The sequence below is a fragment of the Panthera uncia genome, chromosome E1, assembly GCF_023721935.1.
Source record: "Panthera uncia isolate 11264 chromosome E1, Puncia_PCG_1.0, whole genome shotgun sequence".
NCBI lineage: Eukaryota > Metazoa > Chordata > Mammalia > Carnivora > Felidae > Panthera > Panthera uncia.
Genome location: NC_064814.1, coordinates 56,177,864 through 56,193,222, shown reverse-complemented (window position 1 = coordinate 56,193,222; position 15,359 = coordinate 56,177,864). Strand labels below are relative to the sequence as shown.

The 15,359-nt window shown below is 51.5% G+C and overlaps 1 protein-coding gene across 1 annotated transcript; it reads right to left on the bottom strand.

The window, feature by feature from the left end:
• Nucleotides 1-3,410: 3,410 nt before the first annotated feature.
• TP53 (tumor protein p53) lies at nucleotides 3,411-15,344 on the bottom strand. Its single transcript, XM_049637036.1, is given in 12 exon segments — nucleotides 3,411-4,363; nucleotides 4,913-5,019; nucleotides 5,282-5,355; nucleotides 5,443-5,579; nucleotides 5,857-5,909; nucleotides 5,911-5,967; nucleotides 6,205-6,317; nucleotides 6,399-6,585; nucleotides 7,010-7,264; nucleotides 7,358-7,379; nucleotides 7,519-7,620; nucleotides 15,261-15,344. Coding segments are annotated over 11 exon segments (1,161 nt in total). The 5' UTR covers nucleotides 7,593-7,620; nucleotides 15,261-15,344; the 3' UTR covers nucleotides 3,411-4,281.
• Between the last annotated feature and the right edge of the window lie 15 nt (nucleotides 15,345-15,359).

The window sequence follows — 15,359 nt, the reverse complement described above, 5'->3', positions numbered from 1 at the left end:
TTTTTTAATGTTTATCATTTATTTTGAAAGAGAGAGAGACAGACAGACAGAGAGTGAGCAGGGGAGGGGCAGAGAGGGAGGGAGAGAGAGAATCCCAAGCAGGGTCCACGCTATCAGCACTGAGCCCGATGCGGGGCTCAAACTCATGAACTGTGAGATCACAACCTGAGCCGAAATCGAGAGCCAGACTCTCAACCAACTGAGCCATGCAGGCGCCCCATACGCCAAGCTATATTCATTTGATTTCGGTAGTTTCACAGTGTGTTTTCTGTTACGTGGCAAAGTAAGTAGGTTTCCCTCCATCCTTTTTTTTTTTTTTTTTTTTTTTTTTTTTTTTAAGTAATCTCTACATCCGACACAGGGCTCAAACTCATGACCCCGAGATGTTTAAAACATTTATTTATTTACTTTTTAAAAAGGTAATCTCTACGCCCAACATGGGCTTGAACTCACGACCCTGAGGTCAAGTGTTCGTGCTGTTCTGAGCCAGCCTGGTTCCCCTCTCTGTGACTTTTTGAGAAGATAAAAAATATTTACCTACTATCTACCTTATTAAATTCTAACTCCAAGAGTTGTTTATTATGGTCTCTAGAGTGCTTAGGCGCATAGTCCTGTGATCAAAAAAGCAAAGAGATACTTAACCAGTGTTGTTTTCTTTCTTTCTTTGATCCTCTTGAATGCATTATAACATTGTCCGTATGCATCCCTGTATGGTTCTTTAATCGGAATTCTCTTAGTGTTTAGCCATTAGGATATCTCCTGTATTCTTAATTTTTTTTTGAAGGAATGGATGCTGACATTTAATCAAATTCCTTTCAGCATTTCTCGACATGATCATATTTTTCTTCCTTAATTTGTTAATGTCACGAATTATGTTGATAGCTTTCTCTACAAAATCAACTTTGTGCCCCCGGAATGAACCTTTACTTACAGCGTTAATCTTCTTTTAATTCATCAATGTATTCTGATACTATGTTGAGAGTTTTGCTTCTAAGTTAATTTAGCTTCTAGGTTTTTACAGTCTTTATTATCAGGTTTTATATTAATGAAACCACAACTTTACATAAATTGGAGATTTCATTCTTTTCCTGTGGCACAGAATAGTTTAAGTTGCATTGGGCCAATCAATGGTCCTTGCTGTGCTTTCAACAAGCCCTTGAGTTTTTTAAAATTATTATTTCATTTTTAAGTAAACTCTACGCCCAACATGGGGCTCGACCTCATAACCCCGAGATCAAAAGTCACATGTGCTGACTGAGCCAGCCAGGCGCCCCTTCTTTTCCTTTTATAAATTTATCTTTTTTCTAAACTCCTGCTTTTGGGGGTGCCTGGATGGCTCAGTTAGTTGAGCGTCCAACTCCAGCTCAGGTCATGATCTTTCTTGCATTCTGTGAGTTCCAGCCCCGTGTCAGGCTCTATGCCGACAGCTCAGAGCCTGGAGCCTGCTTCGGCTTCTGTGTCTCCCTCTCTTTCTGCCCCTCCCCCCTCACGCTCTTTCTCTCAAAAATAAAATAAAAACACACACAAAAAATAACCTCCTACTTTTGGATTTTACCCTTTCAACCAAGTTTGCTTTCTCTTTCAACAATTTGTATCATTTTTAGGATGCATGCTAGGTTCCTTTGGTTTCTCTTTCTCCTTTTTTAATATTTATTTATTTTTGAGAGAGACAGAGCGTGAGCAGGGGAGGGGCAGAGAGAGAAGCAGACACAGAATCGGAAGCAGGCTCCAGGCTCCCAGCTGTCAGCACAGAGCTCGATGCGGGGCTCGAACTCACAAACCGTGAGATCATGACCTGAGCCGAAGTTGGACGCTTAACCGAGCGAGCCACCCAGGCATCCCAAGAAATATCCCAAATCCCAGTGGTACAGGGCTTGGGCTCTGAACTTGAGAGCAGGGGCCACGTCTGCCATGGGCTCCCACGTTCTAGAACAGAGCCAGGCAGAGGAAGGCACCGGTGAGTGCCTGTAGCCTAGACAGATGCCTGGATGAACGCGAGGGAAGGAAGGCAGGTAGGACCAGAGAGTCAGGGACCCAGTACAGGTCACCTCTGCCCATCGCAGAGTTGGCCTGCGAACCCAGCCTTGTTCCCAGCCCAGTGATCTATTGGCTCACGAGGGTTTGGGCAGAGCCGGATCGGATCTGCTTTCTGAAGGAGCAGAGCAGAAACGGACCCGGTCCCGTTGCTGGGGACGCAGTCTAGGAAGATGCGAGTCAGGGGTGCCGGGTGCTGGTCAGAAGGCACTTTCAAGGTGACCCATCTGGAGGGGTGAGGAGAGGGAAGAAGTTTCGAGAGCGCTGGTTTGCCAAGGCCCCGGAGGGTGGGGAGAGATGGTGAAGCTTAAGGTCTCTGAAAGAGATGGTTCCAGGTCTCCCGGGGAGCGTTTGGCGTTCCCCGGTGAGAGAAAGAGAAAGAAGGTGGTCTTGAGGCCAGGGGGGCTGGTGGGTGCAGGGCCATCTGGGACCCTTGGGGCAGGCCACGCCGCTCCCCACAGGCACCCTCAGCCTGGTTGAGGAAGCTGAGAGGACGCTGGCCCCAGAACCCTCTCTGGACCTTAGCACCCCTCCCTCTGCCTCCAGGGAGGAGGTGGGCCAAGCCATGTCCCCAGTGTCTGGCCGCCCCTCCAAGCGCTGGCTCTGGCAGCAGTGGGTGATGGAGAGAGCTCCCCCCCCCCAGCCCCCCTCCCTGGGAGCCAGCAGCACCGAGGAACAGGACAGGCGGGGGAGCAGAGCTCCCCAACCTCAGCTCTCCTCCCTACCCCAAGAAGCCCTTTGAGGTTTTCCTGGCAGAGTTTAAAGCTTCAATTCATTGAATTGCCTGGCCTGAGGCCCAGGATGAGGGGATGCCGGGAAGGCCCCAGCCCCGCACCCCGGCCCTCACCTTAGCCGCCCCCACTTTCCTGGGACCCTGGCTGGCAGGCCTCCCCGGCTGTCTTCATCCAACGGCGCCCACCATCTTCCTCCTCGGGGACCCAGGTATCCTGCCCCTTTCTTGTGAGCAGATGGCCACCCCAGAGGCTCAGGCTTGCTAAATCAGACATTTAAATCCCATAATCCTTGGTGAGAGGCTGACAGAGGGGGGCAGCAGCCCAATCCTAGAAGCAGGGGCAGGAGAGAACCTTGTGCCAGCCCTGGTAGGGCAGGGGGGGCGGGGGAGGAGGGACAGTTGGTTCCCGAGTTATGAATGGAGTCCCCCCCTCCCTTGTTGTCATGCAGCCCGCAGACTGACCCAGTCTCCAGCTTTTGTTCTCCTCCCGGAACCCCGGCGTGGCACCCCCCTTCCCCCCCACCCCAGCCCCCACTCCCCGGACACTCAGGTGGCTGCCTCCCAACATCACCTCCTGACTCGCCCCTGCGGCATGGCAGGCCCCACGCAGCCTCCACGGGCACCCGCCCCTCAGACACACAGGTGTTAGCAAAATTTTATTGTAAAATAAGAAACCGATATAAAAAGGGGATATAAAAAGGGGAGAGGGGGAAGGGTGTGGGGAAATACGCAGATGTGCCTCAAAGAGTGCAAAAGAAATTGATCCTGAGGAGTCGGGGGCAGGGAACAGACCTTGGTAGATACAGACCCTACACCAGGGATCGGATCCCTCGCGGGTGTAGGACAGAGTCAGACTTCCTTTTAGGAAGTGAGGTTCGGCAAAAGGGAAGACAGGATTCGGCCGGGCCAGCAAGGAGGGGACCCCTGACCAGCTGTCCCGGTCGTAGGAACTTGATCATCCCATCCGCCAACAGGGACGTTAGGGAATCAGCACCCGTGAAGGCACCAAGTCTCAGACATCGTGTAATAAAAAAACTGTTTGGGGGCAAGACATATATCATTTCATTAACCCTCACAACAAACACCGTGAGGTAGGTATGGTTACTAGCATTTCATAAAAATGGACAATAAAATCAGGACAAATTCAATAGCTGGTTAAAATGGTAGAGAACTGGGCTTGTGGCCCAGCGTATGATTGGTTCTAGAACGCTCTTTATAGGCAGGAACATTCTCCTACCTCCCTCGCGGTTCCTCATAGTAAAACATCTTAAAAAACTCGGTTGGAAGGTCCCACCTCCCCCTACTAACCAACTACGTGGGCCAACTTTGTTAGCAGAGCCTTAGGCTAAGGTAAGTGGAAAAATTCATGGTGTTTCTGAGGCATACCTGTACCAAGCAGGGCAACAGACCAAGCTTGTGTGTTCAAGCTCCCAAGTCCCAAAAATGCCAGGGAAGGAGGACAAGGGTGAGGGGGCGGGGGGGGGGGGGGGGGGGGGACCGGAAGCGGAAGGACATCAGTCTGAGTCGAGCCCCTCTCTCTTGAACATTGGCTTTTTATGGCGGGAGGTAGACTGCCCCTTCTTAGCCTTCAGGTGGCTGTTGGCGAGACAAGGGGCAGGGAAAGAGATGACGTCAGTGAGTGGGAGGCGTGTCTCAGATCCAGGCTCTGAAGGGCCCCAGGCAGGAGCAGAGGAATTTAAACTGAAATGGTCACCACCACCCGCGGATGTGTTTACTGAGCACCCGGGGTACTTCTGGGTCGTGTCGTCGTCTTTCCCCACCCCGTCTGACGAACAAGGAAACTGAGCCCAATAAAGGGAGTCGCGAAGCCACGCAGACCTGCTGGTGGTCGGCAGGGCTGGGGGACTGTCTCAACCCTGCGGTGTCTCATACTCCCACACGGTTATCAGGCCTCTATTTGGGACCCCAGCTCTGAGCTAGGGGTTGCTGGAAATGACCCAAGAGGCACGAAAGGGGGTGCAGGATACAACTGGGGGAAGACTGAAGCATGACTGAGCAGGGCAGGTCCCACTGTCAGGGCACCAGTTCCTTTTTGCCTTGAAAGTGGGATTAGAATGGAGTCCTGTGGCCTTTCGCGGCAGGAAGGCAGGGGAGCGGGGCTGGGAGAGGGCCCAGGTCACTCACCTGGAGTGAGCCCTGCTTCCGCCTGGCTCCTTCCCACTCTGGGCATCCTTCAGCTCCAAGGCCTCATTCAGCTCTCGGAACATCTCGAAGCGTTCACGCCCACGGATCTGCGGCAGGGGAGGAGGGGGATAAAGAAGTATTACAGTACCACTTAACGCACCTTGTGACAGGAGATCTGAAGTTAGGCACAGCCTTGAGCCATTGTCTTGAGGCACCACCGCCCCCTACTGGCAAACGCCCTAATTGCAGGCAAAGCAGTCCAGCAGAAAACCACATTTTGAAAACAAATCTTCAACCCAGTAATATTAACTTCAAAGGAATCGGGGCACCTGGGTGGCTCAATGGGTTAAGCATCCCGCCCTTGATTACCTGAAGGGTGAAATATTCTCCATCCAGTGGCTTCTTCTTTTGTGGGGGAGTAGAGCTGGTGCTGGGGGGCAGCGCTGGGAAAGAGGTGAGGAACGGCGAGAGAAGAGTAAATTTTGAGCCGAACTGCACCCTCCCTGCCTCCTCTTGTCCTGCCCGCTGACCTCGCTTAGTGCTCCCAGGGGGCGGCTCAGGGCAAGGCTCCCCCTTCTTGCGGAAATTTTCCTCCTCCGTGCGCCGGTCTCTCCCAGGACAGGCACAAACTCGTACCTCGAAGCTGTTCCGTCCCAGCAGCTTCCCACTACCCACGTAAGAAGACAGAAGCCGGAGGCAGTGAGGGAGATGGGGCCCCCCTTACTCCCCACTTCCTTCATCCTATGCGGAGCCTAAAAGCCTAAGGAGTATCGAGAAGCCAGGTAAGAGAAGGTCCCAAAGCCAGAGAAAAGAAAACTTGGAGGCGGAGGGTGGGGGACAGCAGAGGAGATTCCACAGGCGGGGATGGGAACGAGCGGGAAGGACGGGACGGGCGGTAGCACGGGAGAGAGTGGCCTGGGGCAGGGTGGCGTGTGGGTCCCTACTTGGAGTCTTCCAGGGTGATGATGGTGATGATGGGCCTCCGGTTCATGCCCCCCCATGCAGGAACTGTTACACATGAAATTGTAGTGGATGGTGGTACAGTCAGAGCCGACCTGGGAGAGACGATCGGGCCGAGTGAGGCCACCCAGCGCCAGGCAGGCCTGCAGTGTGTAGGCTGGTTTCCTCAACCGTGGATTGGGGATCACCCGGCTGGCTGTGCACACCGCACGCGGCCGCGGGGAGGTTGCATAAGAAGGAGAAAGCCCCCCCCCCCCCCATCTCCCACCTGGACGGCCGCTGACAAGCCCCTCCCCCACCTCTTCCCAGAGACCCCAGACGCCAAAGCAGACCTCGGGCGGCTCGTAGGGCACCACGACGCTATGTCGGAAAGTGTTTCTGTCGTCCAGGTACTTGGCATGCAAGTTTCCTTCCACTCGGATGAGATGCTGGGGAGGCGCCAGACCTGAGAGGGATCGGGGAGGAATCAGGGGCCGGGGGACCCTAGCAGCAGGCCCTGCCCCATCTGTAGCCCCCGACGGCTCACCATCGCTACTGTCAGGGCAGCGCTCGTGGTGGGGACAGCGCCTCACGACCTCTGTCATGAACTCTGACTTCTTATAAATGGCCATGGCGCGGACACAGGTTCCCGGTGGGGGCGGCGATCGGACCCACAGCTGGACGGGGCAGGTCTTTGCCAGCTGGCAAAACAGCTTGTTGAGGGGAGGGGAGTACTGTGAGGGAAGGAGAAGGGATGGACAGGTCAGGGGACAAGTGCCCGGGGCGGGGGGGGTCACATGCACCACTTACGCACCAACTGGAAGCCATGGGGGAAAGGTGGCTCCGGATGGCGGGGTTGGGGGCCTTTATCCCAGAAGCTCACTTACAAAAGCCAAGAAAGGAGGGAGTGGAGGAAAAAAGAAAAGTTCCACGGCCCCGTGAGCGAGGCTGACTGGAACAGGACGGGTGACGGAAGCCCAAGGTCAAAGGGGAAATGTCAACTTTGGGACAGGGGCAAGGCCAGAGGTCACGGGCCAAACTAAATAGGTGAGATGTAGGAAGACTGACAAGAAGGTAAGAGAGGAGGAATCCCGAAGTTCTGAACAGAGAAAGCCAGGGGGGCTACGGCTTGGAAACCGGCCCCTCAGGGCCACTGACCGTGCAAGTAACAGACTTGGCTGTCCCCGACTGCAGGAACCCTAAATGGAAACCATAGGCGCCCGGGTAGGTCTTCTGCGAAGGGACAAAGGATGACAGGGGCCAGGAGATGGCTGGCGCAGGGGTGGCTGGCGCGGGGGCTGCTGGTGCCGGAACCGCTGACATTCCGGAAGCATCATCTGGTGCTTCATCCAGCCAGTTTGCGACATCTTCTGAGAGCGGCAGCTCATTCATCGCCGAGGACAGCTCGGAAGACTGCAGGGGGGAGAGGCAGGAGTCAGAGGGCCAGGTCTCCGGCCCCTGTCCCCATAGTGTCCCCCCCAGCAACCCCCCACCTCCAGTCCTTACCAGAACATTGTTTTCGGGAAGTCTGAAAGAGAAGAGCAGAACGTCAGTGCTGGGGTTTGTTTTCTACAGAGGCTCCACCGGGGGGCTGGGGAATGGGGCGGGTGGGCAGGACTGGGGGGTCCTGGGGGGCTGGCAGGGAGCCCGCCCCACCCCCCACTTACAGGTTCCACAATTCTGAAAATGTCTCCTGGCTCAGAGGGGGCTCGATGGTGAGTTCCAACGGCGGCTCCTGCATTGTGGCTCCTGGGAGGACAGTGCGGCCGCTGTGGAGGGAACGAGGGTCCGGCCTGAGACACACCCAACCCCGGGGTCCCCCGTCTTCCCGGGAACAGGGCCGCCCCTGCCCGACCCTTTGCCAGCCCCTCGCACATGTCCTCCAGACACAAAAGTACCCAGAGAGGGAATCCCAACCTTCCCACCACTGAACCCACGAGCCTTCGTGGAAGGGTACCCTACTTCTGCTCTCTTTCCTGGTAAGAAGGATGAAGTGACTGTCAGCCACTCCCTCCACCTGGGGGACGATCCCTCCATGGACCCCTGACATTCCCCGCCAGATCCCTTCATCACAAAGCCTTCTTCTTTCTTTGTTTTTTTTAAATGTTTATTTATTGTTGAAGGAGAGGGGGACAGAGCGTGAGCAGGGGAGGGGCAGAGAGAGAAGGACACAGAATCCAAAGCAGGCTCCAAGTTCTGAGCTGTCAGCACAGAGCCCGACGCGGGGCTCGAACTCACGAACGGTGAGGTTCAAGAACCTTTGACAGGTGTCCTGTCAAAGAACCACCAGCCAAACTCTGTCATCTGACTCTAATTCCAGTGTGGTATGCCATCAGACACCTTTTCTTATTCCTTTCGGCTGTTGCCTCTGGGGGACTAGAAACTTCCTCAGTGCAGCCACGTTATCTGTTGTGCTCACCTCAGTAATGTAGGTAATGCCAGATGCCTTGCATCTGGTTGGGCTCTCTAACTGTAAGTGAATCGTCATGCCCAAGCCATGAGCAAGCGGGCTGTGAGTGGTCCAAGGGGCAGGCGAGTTCAGAGGGGTGGTCCCAGTCCGGGCCGGGGCACTTGCCACCATCTCGTGACACCTTCCCTGACTCCAAGTTTATCAGCTTTGCGAGAAAACACACCAGCTGCGTGGGTCCAGGTTCATTGCTTTTTTGCTGCTGTCTCGTAGGTCCCTGACAAACTATCACCCCCCCACCCTCGTCCCAAGCAGCTTTTTCCATTATAATCTCCCTTAACATTCGCCTCCACCTGCGTGGGATCCAGGGCGCGCTTTCTTGTGGGTTCGGTTTGTGAAATCCTTTCAAGCGCCTCGTCTCATTTGTCTCGGTCACCTGACAGGCGAGGAAGCCCGAGTCCCAGCGAGAGGTGAAGTGAACTGCGTGCCCGACACACAGGCGAATGAATGAGCTTTTATTAAAAACGACCGTTCAAACGTCTAGGAGTAAGATGCTTACTTCGTCACAGACGACTCTGCAGAGCCCTCTTTTGTAATCAGTTAAGGCTGGAGGTGCAGACTTGGGCTGACAAAAGTCCTTGGATTAAGAGGTTGGCAAAGGGCTACTTGTCACGGCGGCTAACGCTGGCTGACGGGGGTATTGGCTACGCACGTGCGTGGAAGGGAGCAAGAGAGGGCCCCAGCGGGGAGTGATCCCAAACATTTAATTTGTGGGGCCGGACCAGGACCCCTCCTCCATCAGTGATCAAAAGAACTTTGAGATTTTATGGAAGGGAGCTCGAGAGAATGGCGAGGGGGTTCAGAAGTCAGAAGGGTTGAAATTGCACTGTTACTTACATTTGCTGGGTGACTTTACCTGTCTTAACAGGCTAGCCTTTTGGCTTCCCTGCATACAGGCAGTGAGTTTTTGTGTGTTTAGTGAAAAGTCCCCAGGACCAGGGAACATAGAGCAGCTGTAGCAGACAGATCACGGGCTCGGGAGCCGGACAGGCTAGGCCTGCATCCCAGGCGCACCACCTAATATTCGCAGGATTTGGGGAGGTGAGGGTTAGGGTTAGGGTAACTTAACCTCTCGGAGCCTTAAGTGTCCTTTGCTCTAAAACTGCACCTTACTTATTACGGATGATGTAAGGAGCTGAGAAAAGTGCCTGGCGCGTAGGAAGAGCCCAAAATGTGCCACAACGGGCTGTGTGGCAATGGTTAAGTCCGAGACTCAGTCCCGCTGGGAGGGACACAGCCCCACGGACAGAGGTCTCCCTCTCTTGGTCCTGGGCAGCAACTAAATTCTCAATGTTTCTCTCTCGAAAATGCACGATCAGTAGGAAACCTTTTCAGAGCAGGTACTCCCCACGGAGAAGAGCCTCAAGGGCCATTAAATGAAACTGTCAGAAGCGGAACCAGACTTTCCGAATGGCTGGGGAGGCAGCACTTGACATTGATATCCCTGGCGGGAAGGCCAGAAACTCAGCTGGGGCTCCAAGGGCAGGCCCTCCCCACAGGGGCCCACTGCTTTCGGTGGCTCATCTCATTAATCCTCTCAAGAAGCCTATAAGGTAGGTGTCATCAGCCGAGGGAACCCGAGGTTAAAGTAATTAAGTCACTCACCCGGGCTCAGGGCCAGGGGATTTGAACCTGGGCTGTCCACAGCCACCTCCAAGCTCTAATTATGTCCCCCCCCCCCCCCGCCGGGGGCTTCATCCAGAGCCTTGTGCCAAAAACATTTGTTTTGGCTGAAAGCTATTTGATTGGGGGGGGAAGAAAAAAAGAAAGAGGGTTCTGGAAAGTAGTCAGGGCAGCATCTGGTAAAACGGAACACCTTAATACTTTGTACCAGGAGGCTAGCGCAAAAATGTTCGTCAGTATGGTTCCCAGATGGCAGGTGATAAGAGACAATGTTACTGTCTGTCAGCAGGGAGTGGCTAAATGACAGTGGTATCCTCACAAGAGAAATTTACTACAGCAATTTAAGGAAATTGAATTTATTGGTATATGTGTAACTGGATATAGCTCAGAAACCTGTGGATTAAAAAAATACAATTTGCAGGGCGGGAGGCGGGGAAGAGTCAAACACAGGAAAATATACGTAGTTCATGTAAATTAAAAATACAAAGACTACAGTTGACCCTTGAACAAGGGTGGGTGGGGGTTAGGGGTACCAACCCCCTGTGCTGTTGAAAATCCGAGTGTATCTTTTGACTCCCCCCCAAGTTTAACTACTAATAACCTACTGGTGAGCTCTGATCGTTTTGATAGGATAGTAATGGTTTCAGAGAAAGGGGGATATGTATGCTTATGGGAGGGGGGGGTACTGTCAAAGGGTTCTAGCTTGATTAATGAAGAAAAAAAGGGGGTGCCCCGGTGGCTCAGTCGGTTGAGTGACTGACTTTGGCCCAGGTCACGATCTCGGTTTGTGAGTTCAAGCCCCACATCGGGCTCTCTGCTCTCAGCGCAGAGCCCGCTTCGGATTCCTCTGCCCTTTTCTCTCTGCCCCTCCCCTGCTTGCGCGGTCTCCAAAAAATAAAAAAAAATTAAAAAAAGATGGTAGTCATACATGTGTAATTAACATACGGACTCAGATAAGACAAAATATTGTTATAATTATTTGGTGTACTTATTTGGTGGGAATATAAGTGTTGTGTATTTTTCTAAAACAAAGCTAAAGAAGGAAATGACATAATACTCTGGACAATTTCACAAACGTATGTCTAGCTGCTCCCCAGAAGCCCACCAATGTTTCTGAGGTAAAAAATCTACATAAGTCGAAATGCATAATTTTACCATTTAGATAGCAAAATTGGACAAATTGATACAAGCTTGTGACCCAGCCCTATCAAGCCCAAGATACTTTGCCATATTTCCTTCTAACAGTCGTACAGCACCATTTATTCAGACTTTCCTTTCCCCACGGATTCATTTTGGGGCCTTTGTAGAGGACCATTTGACCACACTCATGTGTCTTTTCCTGGGCTCTAGTCTGTTCGTGGTTGTCGTCCGACTGTAGCTTTATAGGAATCTTGAGGTCAGGTAGTTTAAGACTTCCAACTTTGTACTACACTTTCATTTCGGAGTCAGCTTATCAATTTCTACAAACGAACCTGCTAGGATTTTGAGTGGGATTGAATTAAATCATTTTTGACCTCTCAACACTATTGAGTGTTCCATCCATGAATATGGTACTCTGTTATCTACAACTTCCGTAAATTCTCTCAGCAATATTTCGTAGTTTTTAATATAGAACTCTCGTCCCTTTTTTGTTCAATTTATCCCCAGGATGCCATGTTTCGGATGTTACTATAAGTGGCATTGTTTTTACAATTCATTTTCTGACTTCAGATTCAATGGTTGCTATTATATAAAAATACAGTTTATGTATATTACCTTTAAAACCTGTGACCTTGCTATAATCATTTATCAGTCATGGTAGCTTTGCTTTTTTTAAGATTTTAGGGGCGCCTGGGTGGCTCGGTCGGTTAAGCATCCGACTTCGGCTCAGGTCATGATCTCACGGTCCGTGAGTTCGAGCCCCGCGTCGGGTTCTGTGCTGACCGCTCAGAGCCTGGAGCCTGTTTCAGATTCTGTGTCTCCCTCTCTCTCTCTGCCCCTCCCCTGTTCATGCTCTGTCTCTCTCTGTCTCAAAAATAAATAAACGTTAAAAAAATTTTTTTAAGGATTTTGTTTAAGTAATCTCTACACCCAACGTGGGGCTCGATCTTACAACCCTGAGGCCAAGAATTGCATGCTTTAGCGACTGAGCCAGCCAGGCAGTGCCCTTCATGATAGTTTTTCAATGAATTTTCTATCAGCCTGGCTAACACCTTCGGTACAATGTTGAAGGGGTGAGAGTCCAACCCTTTTCTATTTCCTGGTCTTAGAGGACAAGCATTCGGTCTCTCACTATTATGTATTGATGGTAACTCGATTGGAGGTGCCTTTGAACAGACTTAAGTTTTCCTTTTTCTGGTTTGCTGGGGGGTTGGCTTTTCTATCATGAAAAGGTATTGCATAATGTCAAGTGTTTTTTATGCAGCTGTTGAAATCATCATAGGATTTTTATCCTTCAATCCATTAATGTGGCAAATGACACCGGTCGATTTTTTGAATGTTAATCATCATTGCAGTCTAGAGATAAACTCCACTTGGTCAGGATGTTTTATCATTTTTATATACTATCAGATTTGATTTGCTAAAACTTGTCACATTTTTGCATATATATGTGCTAGCAGGAATATGGGTCTAAATGTTCTTTTCTTGCAATGTCCCTGTCTGGTTTTGGTATCAGGATTCTGAGGATTATCATAAAATTAGTTTGGAAATGTTACCTCTTCTTTATTCTGAAAGAGTTTGTGTTAGATTGGTATTGTTTCTTCCTCAAAGTTAGAGAAGAACAAAGGAGAAATAGAATAGAAAATAGCATTAAGATGGCCAACTTAAACCCAAATTTTACAATAATCGCATTACATTTAAATGGGCCAAACACTCCAATTAAAAGCAATTTAATGGGGAAAGGAAGGCTGTTAGGAGCTAGAAGAACTGTACACCCATATAGGAAAAACCAAAAATAAAAACAAAACCTTGACCCGTATGTCCCATCATGATAAAAATTATTTTAAAATTAGTCAATTAATTACGGCTCATAGACCTAAGTATAAAGCCTAAAACCCTAAAGGTTCTAGAGAAAAATATCCTAGAGTATCTCATGACCTTGGGGTCAAGCAAAGGTTTTTCTAAACAGGTCACAGAAAATATTTGAAAGATAGAAAGAATCTTCTGCTGCTCCTCTTCAACAAACAGGCAAGCAACAGGTCAAACACAGGAGAAAACACTTGACAAAAGACTCCTATCCAGGATATATAAAGAACTGCCTGCAACTGAACACAATTTTTAAAAAGCACATACACCAACTTAAAGAAATGGGGGGAAAGATCTAAAGAGTCACTTCCCTTAAGACGTAGGAATGGCCAGTAAGCAGGTGGAAATGGATCATAGTGCAGAGGACTGCAAATTAACACCACAACGATGTACACAATATTAGGAAGACTGACAAACCACACACATGTGAGGAAGGACAGATCTTGCTGGTGGGAATGCAAAACGGGACAACCGCTTTGAAATATAGGAATTTGCAAGTTTACATCTCCTCTCTTACCTAGCAGTTCCACTCCTAAGTAGTCGTCCAAAAAAAAAAAAAAAAAAAAAAATTGTACAAGAATGTTAAAAGCAGCTTTATTAAGAATAGCCCCAAACGGGAAACATCTCAAAAGGTCATCATAAGAAGAATGGATAAACAATCCATCGTTTATTCATCCAATGGAGTAGGCTACATACAAAGCAGCAAAGCATTGATACAAGACTGATACACGCAGGAATGTCACACGGGTGAATGTCACAGGCATTACGCTGCAGGCGAGAAGCCTACACAAAGGAGCACATACTGTGTGATTCCATTTACAGGACGTTCTCCAAAGGGCAAAACTGGTGACAAACCCAAAGATGAGGGTCAGAGATCGACTAGGAAGAGAGGCACGTCCACCTTCTCCGGGGCGATGACAATGTGTATTTTGACGGGCTTTACGCGGTGGTTAGTTGCCACGACTCGTCTAATTGCAGTCGGCGGAAACGCTACCCCAATTTCGGAACAAGCAGCACACAAGCACCGCGCGCCGTGTCCAGGACGCAGCAGGTGCGCGGACCGCGAGCGCAGGCTGGAAACACCGCGCCCCAAGTGACTGACAGGCGGGAGGCCGGCCCCCCGTCCCCTCGGCTCGGCGGGCCCCGCCCCCTCCAGGCCCGCCCCTTCCGCCCCCGCGACGTTCGCTCTGCGTCCGAAATCGGAATGGCTGGGCTGCAGCCGGATGCCGGAGAAACCGTGTCTCCGCCACAGACGGACGGCCCATCGTCGCCCGCTTTCACCATTCAATTCTCAAACGTACCCGTTCTCGAAAATACCCAGGGCTTGCCCTCGGCACGCTTTTTAAAACCCCGTCGCACGCAATGGTAGCGTCCGTCCAGAAGGCAGGCAACGGGGTGGAGCACACCATTCAAAGAGGGGGAGGGACTGAGGTTTGCATCAAAACAAATACCCCTTCCCTCCCCAAAGCGGCTGCTAAGTAGCTCGGGAAGGACACAAAAAAAGTAGAGGAGGGGGCTAGTAGCCTCCCTCCGCAAGTTAGAGGAGCCTGTCGGAATGACATTTTCTCTCTACGCCCTCTCATCGGGTGCACAGTGAGCTGCTCCGGAAAAAGAAACCGGAAGCGCTCCTGTAAGTGGCAAAATGTAAATGCAGAGCCAAACAATAACAGGGCTCGTGGGCCTCTCCGGCCCGGACAGTCCTCCCGGGCTTCGCGGGCAAGCCTCTCGTTGAGCACTTCCCACTTCCACAACTGACAGTCTAATTGGATTTGCTCCATCTAGCGGAGCCGGGGACCGGTTGGAAAGATCACTCCAGGAAGGACAAAGGTCCGGAAGTTATGGGACCTGAGCAGCTTGGGCTTCCCGGATCATCCCCCGAATAATCATTTGGGAACGGAGCCCGAGGTTCCACCAGGATGCTGTGGGCCCTAAAATCTCGGATCACGGGTCCCCCAACCAAATTCCGAGATCCGAGCGTCTCATATCCTGATGCTTTGTGCGTCCTGTTTCAGGGTTCCCCACACCCAGCCCTGGGATGGGGGTGGGGTGGGGGAAGAACCCTTTAGGCCGGCTGAAGGTCCCACTCTCCTGTTCAGCTCTGAGTTCGGCTGGTCCTAACATCCCCATCATCCACACCGAGGCCTCCCAACACTGCATTCCTATGTCGGTGCCGTCAACCAAGCGTCCATTCCCCCAAATCGCTAAGTCCCCAGTGCCCCATCCCCAGACCCCACAATTCTCCCAAGCTGAAAATACACGGAGCCAAGAGCCGGTGACTCAGAGAGGACTCATCTGGCTCAGTCAGGAGCTTACCCGAACCTCAGGGGAGCGTGTCACCGTCCTGGGAAGCACGCTCCGAGGCCGGACGCCAGAGGACCCCGGAGCCCAGCAGCTACCTGCGCCTAGGATGGT